This window comes from Aedes aegypti, chromosome 2 (assembly GCF_002204515.2).
Source record: "Aedes aegypti strain LVP_AGWG chromosome 2, AaegL5.0 Primary Assembly, whole genome shotgun sequence".
NCBI classification, from domain to species: Eukaryota; Metazoa; Arthropoda; class Insecta; order Diptera; family Culicidae; genus Aedes; species Aedes aegypti.
In genome coordinates, this window is record NC_035108.1 from 86662212 (window position 1) to 86671968 (window position 9757).

A 9757-nucleotide genomic window follows, 5' to 3' on the forward strand; every position below is an offset into this window, starting at 1 on the left:
TTAGGTGTTTAATACGGAACCCTAAACATTCTAAACGAAGAACACAAAATTTATGTAAATGACTCAAACAGAACGAATGCAAAAAGAATTAGTATTAGTATGACTCTTAATGTCAAAGCTATTTGCGTTGGAATGAAGAACATTTGACGTTTTAGTTTTGAATATTAAAATTGATATGATTTTAGCATTTTTCAAATGCTTACTAATAGTCTGTTCTATGGTCACTTTATGATGACATTTTATAGAGTTTGTCTCTTATCTTTGATAGCCTATTCATAGTACCTATAGTAGTGTGTGGTCTTTTGATTCCGTTGCATGCTCCTGTAGGGTGAGCGACGGAATTGTGGATTCTCGGTCTCAACAATCATTACACACTAACACTTCGAGAGTAAGCGGTTGCTATAGACAGTACCTGCATAGGTTCGGGCACTCAGAATCTCCGGTGTGGAGGACACAGCGAAGCATGTCGTGTACGATTGCTCGCGTTTTATGTTGTGAGGGATCGCATGCTCGCTACATGCGTCCCCCGACAATATAATAGAGAGAAAGTGTGCAGATGCCGAGTGCTGGAATGCAGTAACTACGGCTGTCACTCACAATATGTCAGAATTACAGCGCCTATAGCGCGCCGACCATGAGTTGGCTGCAGAGGAGTAGCCCTACCGAGGCTGGTCCCTTGTAACATTGTTTAAGTCGGCTAGGAGAAGCATTTTGCCTAGGCTACTTCTGCTACATGTGTTGTGCCATATGCACTGAGGGGCCAAAGAAGAAATACCGTAAGGTGGTTCCGGGGAGATAAGGGTCTGAGACCAAGGGTAATGTCGATGCACTGTGCACCACTTGAGCAATTCAACAATAATTGCTTAAGTACAGTGCATGGGCTGGTTTTAGCGGGTCGTCTTTGGTGCGTCATCTCCGCACTCCATGATTTATCTTCTCAGGGGGTCTGTTTGTAGATTGCCCCTTGTAAATAACAAACAACGAAACAAAAAAGAGTAAGCGGAAAGACCCATTCCTCATTCATTTGGATCGAAGAGCAATTCTTACCAGATCCAGAGAAGCAACCATTGATATGTACAGTCAGTCTATGCTATGCTATTTACTTTATTTAATTTATTCGATTTTAATTGAAATATATCGTAATATCTTATAAATTTTCTGTTTCCCAAAAGAAAAATGTTTTCAGTTGGCAGATATCCTTGTTGGTAATATAGTGTGTAATTTTATCTAAGCTATCCTAATTTCTTTCTGGGCAAACATTTTCGACCATTCGCAAAAGCATACTGTAACCAAATTTCAATTATTCTTCTGTTTCGGATTCAAATCATATTTTCTAAAAGACATTGAAATAAAGAGTTACGAGTCTTTTAATAAATTAATTAAAATAACAAAATAGTAATTGAAAATACAAAATTCCCTAATGAATTAGACTGCAATTTTGTTCGAGCTCCGGTCAATGTAAAGATAAATAACCAAATAAATTGCAGAAGAAAGATTTTTGGTCATTCAAGTATTCCCCCAAAAAGGGTGATATTGAACATGACCTCCAATGACGCAAATAGATATGGAAAATCTGATTACTCTAGTGTTAAACTATAAGTAGGTACGGCGTAAATTATTCACCGTCAATCGTAGCCAATCATATATCAAATAAATAAATAGACATTCTAAAGGGTATATGAAATATGTTTATTTCATTTTCATCAACTAACAATCACATGCATCAATAAACTTAACAATATCACACGAATCACATTACCTGTAACTAAACTACGAATATCAGTCTATGGATGGATAAGTTGAAAGGTGCCTCATAGCTTGTAGAACACAAACGCACCTGAAATTATGAAGAAACTTCGTTATTTGAAATGTACCACCAGCAACATAACCCCCCATCCACTCACATCGTTAGACAGTAGCACAAACCGTACACTCCCGTACTAATCCAACTAAAGGCTCCCGGATGCCAACTAAGGGTGTGTTTGTAAACGTTGGTATAAAGTGGGGCAGCTCCCAGAGGCATCAACGCTTCGAATGTCGACGAGAACGAAAATATACTTCCCATATCCTCCGGAGAAGCCCCTTTGGAGATGAACGCCCTGGTCATCGGGTCGGTAGCTCCCTTGAGCATGCAAATCGTGATTGCTGAAAGATAAAAATGATATAGAATAAAGTGGGATAATTTTTTTTAAGATTTCTAGCTCAATTCGAAACAAATAGTACCGTAATCCGGGGTAACATTGATCATTTTTTTGAATATTTCTTAAACATTTGATTTGAAAATGCATGTGTTGCAAATTTTATATTTTTAAAACAAGTACTGCCACCCATTGTTCGTGTTTATGTACTGTATTTTGTTTTCTGAAAGTTTAAAGCATGTTTAAAAAAATGTTTTAAGTGAGTTTTTGATTTAGCTGATATGGGGTAACATTGATCACACCATGAAAACAGCGTTCGATAATATTGAAAATATCATTACTTACTAAAATCATGATCCCTGAAGCCGAATATGAAGGTCAAACTCTTATAAGTCATTTACTTTTTGAGTTATGTTAAAATTAAAAACACCTTGAATTGTGGAATACGCCTAAATGTATGCAATTTCCTAAGGAAATTCTTCACGATTTATAATAATTTGTGAATTATGTTTTATTGAACATATTTATGAAAATTTTGACAACGGAGTCGTTTTCGGCGGTGTCATTTTTAGTAACAACCGCATTTCTCTTGCTCATATCGTTTACAGAACTTATGTGAGACATGATTCTTTTATGGTGTCATCCATAATCATGAAAATCATTCTTTACAAAAGTTGAAAAATTTACGCATGAACACAACTTTATTTTCGCAAAAACCTTATTGTTTATTAGCTCATGATTAGAAGAAAGAGAATCGCCATTCATGCATTGAAAATATTTCATCAACAAATGTTGATTCGAGCTTTTTACGAAGAGGGTCATTGCGATCAATTTTACCCCGCTGATCAATGTTACCCCGGATTACGGTAGTTCAAACGTTATTGAAGAAAGAGACTTTTTCTGTTAAATGAATGAATGTTTTTGGCTCATGGCTGAACAATTAAGAAAAGATATCTTGTTAGCCACCTTTTTCAGTTGTACGTATTTCTTAACGTCTTACACAGCCAAACTATCGTGCTCGATAATATGTTGTTCTTCAACGGCTACCCAGATTTTTTCAATATAAATCTCCACAAATGTTTTGACGTAGAACTGCGTCTTTCTTTTTTATACAGGAGTAAAATTGGAATTTCAAAACCAAGAGCGTTACGTTGGCATGAAATATTTTCAACGTTAATAACTTTTTGAAGGCTTAACGAATTTCTTTGATTTGCACCTCAATCGAAAGACAAGACATTAATGGTTCATGTCATTTATTTACTGAAACCCACATACCTACCCAAATAGTTTCATAGCTGTTCTAAAAGAGAACGTTAATTTTAAGCAAATCTATAAATAGGGGTGCTAGCGAAAAGTTGACGTCATTTGCTTTTCACTCTCCGCTTGGATCGCATCTCAGCAGGCAACAGATCGGCTTGCTCTGACCAGGCGTGCTTCTCAGGTACGGACATCGATAGCGAAGTACCCCCCAGTTTGTCTTGCTTCGCTTAAATCAAACTGTCGAGCGAGCGAGAGAAGATGCCTTCCGAAGCCAATGCCATCACCGCCGCCAAGAAGAAAGAGAAGAAGAAGCAGCCCACAGGAGAGTTTGCGGTCGAACTATGAACACGGTCGGGCGAGTCATTCTCGCTTTGCGGTTCACCGCTTGTTTGCGTTCACCCAGCCATCGTCATCGCCGCCGAAAATTTCATCGGCCGAGGAGCTGTAGACCCGCGCTTTAAGATTTCGACTCGTGATAAAATCAGCATTGGTGATCAAGAAGCAATCCCGTTAAGAACAACAGAAGCCCCCTGAGTTGCTGGTCCGAGGAGCTGCTAATCAAGCGTTGGACTAGTGAAATCGCTCAAGATTTCAAAAGTGAGCAACGTTTCCAGATTTCGACTTTAGCCCGGTGAACCACTACCCGTTGCTGTTGTGCGCCATACACGCCACGAAACATTCAGCTGCTTCGTCGTATAAGCAAATAAGTTGCTCACATTTATACATTTGAGTTGAGGATTCCCCGTTTTACCATGTTATCAGTACATCTCGCAGTGTTATTTATCTGTAAGAGCATCGAAGCTAACAAAGCCTTGATGGCCCTGAAAAGAGCCGATGGGTTTGTTAGCTTCGATGCTCTTACAGATAAATAACACTGCGAGATGTACTGATAAGTGAAAAAGAGTTAAAAGAGAAATATTTCCGAAATTATTTATGACGTCTTATGTTCCGAAATTAATTTCACAGCTTCATACAAAATTTCAGTTGTCATGAATAATTTATGACTCAACAAATTGAGACAGTTTTCGCGGACGCTGCTGCAGTGCCGTCGGGGTGAGTGCTCAACATTTCACAACGATTGTAAAATAGAATGGCACTTTCAACAGCGTCTTTGATGTTCCATATTTTATGGGAACATTTTGATTAGAAAAAATATCAAATGTAACAAAATTGCGACATCTTTAGAATGCTTTTGGAAAGACAATCTCATTGAAGAATTGTAATAATTTTGGCACCCATGGATCAGAAATTTACCTTAATAATAAAGAAAACTATTGATTACCAATAACTATGTACTGAACCATAACGCGGGTAGATCACCTTTTCGTGGTGCGTTATGGGGTAAAGATCTACCAATGAACCCTAGTCCTGACTGCTTCAAACGAAGAGAACAGGATGCTATAGTAATCAAAGGAACACTATTAGTCCTTGTTACATTTTAACCCTTGTTAAAAGTGACAAGTCTCGGTTTTCCAGTAGCTGAGAATGACCTTGAGACAAGGATAAAAATGAGTCGAAATCAACAAGTTGTTTTCTAATCTTTTATTTATTGTTCTCTAGTTTGAAGAAGTAAGGACTAGGATTCTGATGCATGGACAATATCGGTGTCACTTCTCGACTTTATCAAGGGATCCGATTTTGACTGATAAAGGGGCGCGCCTGCGGAGAGTGTACCCACCACACCCTTCGAAGGGTTTAAAAAGCGGAACCTTTCAATTAGAATCCTTTCCTGTGATCAAGTTAGGAATGACAACTGTAAAAAAACCGAATACTTTATCACTTCTCGATAGTGACAAAGTAACACGACATGCACTACACAAAGGACACGGGATATACTACAATAGATCAAATATTGGTCGCAGTGGTTTATGTTCCGAACAGAAAAAAAAAATGTACTGAATATATAGTAAATGTCAACCCTTCCAACTATTCATGTTCGATGAATGGCTCACGCATTAGCATTCTCCGCAATTTTCAAGTAATTCTAAGCTCAACACATTTTTGGCACATACCCATTTCCCAGATTGGTCGATCAGAAAGCGAAGAGCACAAAAGGGAGGGGCATCATCTGCTATTCTAAGGTTATAAAACATGTTTTCTTCGACGGATCAGTGATGCCACATACACAGATTTATCTGTAATTACACAGATTTTTTCCTGTTCTTGCGTACAGATATCTGTGATCACAGATCACAGATTTTTGAGATAAAAAAGATTTTTAAGATTTTAGGACATTTCTCGAGTTTAGGACACGATTTTGGGAGATATAAATCAGAAATGCCTTTACTCTGTTTTTTTTTCTCAAAAACTTAATTATTTTAATATATTAGAAATTATTATACTTACTTTTAGAAGAATAAGTTTAAATTAAAAATTGTTGACATGCAAAAAAATAAAAAATTTGGGTATTTTTGCGACACAGATTTTTACCAAGATTTTTGGAGGTTCACTTAGGATAAAAAAGATTTTTTCAGCCGAAAACACAGATGAGAGTAGGAAAAAATGTGGCAACACTGCGTCGGATTCAGTTTCATTCCATTTCCGCTTTCGAGCTGGTAAGAGCTCCTTTGAATTTGCTTAGCGAGAAATATCTCGCTGCTAGAAACCTGCTGAGCTGTTAATCTTCAAGCTGCCAATCCAGCATCTCTCATCATCATCGCTCAAGATTTCAAGATTGAGTTACGTTTGCAGATTTCGACTAAATCCCTGTGATCCGCTACCCATGAAATATTCAGCTGGTTTGTCGTATAAACAGAGAACTTTTTCACAAATACACATTCGTTGGGCTTTTCCTGGTTAATCATGGCAATCAACTGAAAACATCCCGTATTGCTATTCATCTGTAACAGCATACAAGCTCAATCGGCCCTTGTGAGGGCCAACAAACGTTGTTAAAAGGGTTTATTGAATAATATTTCCTGATTTATCTATCATGATCTAAATCTAGCGGTGTTGCACAAAACTTTATTTGGTTCACATAATTTATCCCACATAATCTCATAAAATTTGAGAATTTACTCGTGGACGCCGCTGCAGCGCCGTCGGACCGTAATAACATCATAGTACTCAGCATTGTATGGCATTTCTAACAATTGCAACAGATTTTAAATACTGTTCACTAAACTGTTTCTTAACCACTTGTAATAAGCATCTATTGATTTGAAATTTTCCTACATGTTAGTTTCAATAAAGAAATCCATTACAAATGTCATATTATATAGAGCAGAGCATTCATTAGCCGAGTGGTTAGAGTCCGCGGCTACAAAGCAAAGCCATGCTGAAGGTGTCTGGGTTCAAATCCCGGTCGGTCCAGGATCTTTTCGTAATGGAAATTTCCTTGACTTCCCTGGGCATAGAGTATAATCGTACCTGCCACACAAGATACGAATGCTCTCAGTTAACAACTGTGAAAGTGCTCATAAGAACACTACGCTGAGAAGCAGGCTCTGTCCCAGTGAGGACGTAATACCAAGAAGAAGAAGAATTCATATTAACGCTTGTATTGGGTTTCAAATTTCGATTTCCATAAATTTTACGCATATTGACCAGAAATATTTAAAATTTGCTCGAAGGCAAAGCATGTGTTGTTTTTTTTTTATCATTTATTGTAAATTATTGAAATAATGTTTTATTGTCCATCCAAACGCGTCCATGAATTTTCAAGAATATGTAAATCCCTAACCATCAACTTCATATAACTTAAGTCCCAGATCAATCGAACAGAAGAAGGCGAAGAATACGAAAGGGAGGAACATCGTCTGCCATTCAAATTATGTAAAACATACTACTTTCGACTGATTCGGTTCATTTCAATTAAACTTTTGAGCTTGTAAGAGCTCCTCGTGATAATCGCAGTATCGGTACAGTCAAGATACAATCCCGTTTGGTAACACTACAAGAAGCCTCATAATCGGATGATCTGAAAAGCTGCCAATCTTTGGGTATATGGAATCGCTCAAGATTGAGCTACGTTTCCTTCGGTATCGATGTCTGTGCCTGAGAAGCACGCCCGGTAAGAGCAAGCTGATCTGTTGCCTGCTGAGATGCGATCCAAGCGGAGAGTGAAAAGCAAATGACGTCAATTTTTCTCTTGCACCCCTATTTATAGATTTGTTTGAAATCAACGCTCCCTTTCAAAACAGGTATTAAACTATTTGGACAGGTATGCCGGATTGAGTAAGTAAACGACATGACCCTTTGATGCCTTGTCTTTTGATTGAAGTGCTAATCAAGGAAATTCGTTAAGCCAGCAAAAAGTTATAAGAGTTTAAAATATTTCATGCCAACGTAACGCTCTTAGTTTTCAAATTCCTATTACACTTCTGCATAGAAAATTATTATTTTAGTATCAAACTGAGCTGCATAATCAAATGCAAACGCATTCAGTTTCTGGTGGTTAGTGCCTGACCCAGAATTGATCGAAGTTGTGTCCATAGTAGTTCTACGTCAACCCCGCGGTAATGTAACAGACATTACCCACCTCATTTTTTTTAAGTTTTCACCAACAGAGTGTTTTGTTCCAGAAATTTTCTGGATGGTCAAACTATAAACTAGAAACCTGTGAATAAAAATTGTTGATTCATTCAAGTTCGATAAAAGTGTTCTTCTAGGTATGCGCGTGAGGAAAACTATTATAACTATACATTGGTAAATATTTCGACGCAACTTTGTTCAGCAAAGTTGTAGTCAATGTGAAGAGGGTCAACTGAGTGGTATTTATTGCTTCTCAAGTATTATAGTTTTTTTTTCTGGAATTATTGATAATTCAATTAATGTCGAACTTTTGCCTCACCTTACTCTAATCGACACCTTAAAATTTAAAAACAAATAACTTACCCAAGTACAAATGCCACGGTTCAGTAGCCACTGCGATAACAATACTGTTCAGCATCCAGCTGAAAAACCCGATCGAAGCGATGGCAGCCTCAGTTAATCCTATTAGCCTTTCTAGCACATACGTAGCCAACAGGTTACCCAACACCAGGAGCACTGTTTCGGCTGAAGCGTAAAATGAGTACTTCCGGACGGCCCAGTTAAACTGTTTCCGCACGAATAGGAAAAAAACGGTGTTGTTGGCCTCAAAGGCAAATATGTTCCCGCCCAGCGTAAGTATACCGAGTAGGATAGTCGCCCTGCCGTAGTTTGTTCTCCAACTAAAGCACGTTTTGAAAGTATCTAGCACCATACTTGGGCGGAACTGATATCTCAACTTGGAACAGCACGTCCTCCGGCGATCCTCTGCAGTGATTTGAATACTTTCTTCTATATAAAAAACTATATACAACACGGCTAGTATTGCCGATGCGGTAGAAACTCCAAACACCGTAAGAGCGTTAGTCATTCTGAGAATGAAGCTGCTACTTATGTTCCCCAAAAGCATTCCACTGTACAGTGCAGCCTCCATGATGGACATCCTAGAAGAGAATATGACATTAAAATCATTCCGCTATACTCAACCAACTCCACGCACTTGTTCCCACGTTCTTGCTCACTGGTAACATCAGCTAAATAACAAAACACACTCGTTAGCATCGTACAAGTAGCACCGGACAACGCAGAAGGCACAAATGAAATGGCATAATACCACGGATCTAGCCGGTACCAGCTCGTCAGAGCACATATCACAGTTATGAACAGGTGAGACAGCATACAGCCGGTGAAGGTGAGCAACAGTACCGGCTTGCGGCCGAATCGATCAGACCACGGTCCAATAAAAAGATTCATAAAGGCCGGTAAAAGGGAATCCGCGAGCGATTCTGCCATCAGAATATCTGCCGAGTAGGGTTGAACTCTTGCCTCCAGGGCTTGCACTTCAGGAGATTCATATTCCTTGCCTAGCTTATCGCACTCGGTCCGGTTGATACCGAGCGAAACTGTGCACGCCTGATAAACCAGCTGATCGGTGAATACGGCAGCTAATGGGGAAACAATTTAGAACGATCACACAAGCACAATCAAATCTATACTCACTTGATACATTCAGTGCAAAGAAAATGAGGAAGATCGGAGGCTCCAGGATGAAAAGCCCTCGTCTAGAAGAACGATTTCCATCGCTTACCCTTACGAGAAGGTTATCCTCGTAAGGATCATCCATCCTTCCACCGGTGACGTTCGTCGTTTCACGTTAAATTGCAACTCATTGTCTAGCAGATCCCTGATAATGGAGGTGAGATGCAAGCAAACTAGTGGCTCCCGGCCGCTGCCTGAGCACAACAAAGTGCTACTGAACGAGCATTGTATGGGATAGAACACGGCTTTGCATTGCCAATGTAGGTACACAAATAACTGTGGCATGGGGAAATTGAATAGATTGTGCGCAGGCTCAAGTGCAGTGGTTACAGATTGGGTAACCGCTTTTA

At 38.9% G+C, this 9757-nt stretch overlaps 1 protein-coding gene across 1 annotated transcript; it reads right to left on the reverse strand.

The window, feature by feature from the left end:
* Positions 1-1665: 1665 nt before the first annotated feature.
* LOC5571821 (proton-coupled folate transporter) lies at positions 1666-9660 on the reverse strand. Its single transcript, XM_001659903.2, has 5 exons — positions 9369-9660; positions 8869-9313; positions 8235-8812; positions 1905-2145; positions 1666-1837 (listed from the first exon to the last, which is right to left on the reverse strand). Exons 1-5 carry the CDS (start codon positions 9490-9492, stop codon positions 1780-1782), a joined length of 1446 nt encoding a protein of 481 aa, XP_001659953.1. The 5' UTR covers positions 9493-9660; the 3' UTR covers positions 1666-1779.
* Between the last annotated feature and the right edge of the window lie 97 nt (positions 9661-9757).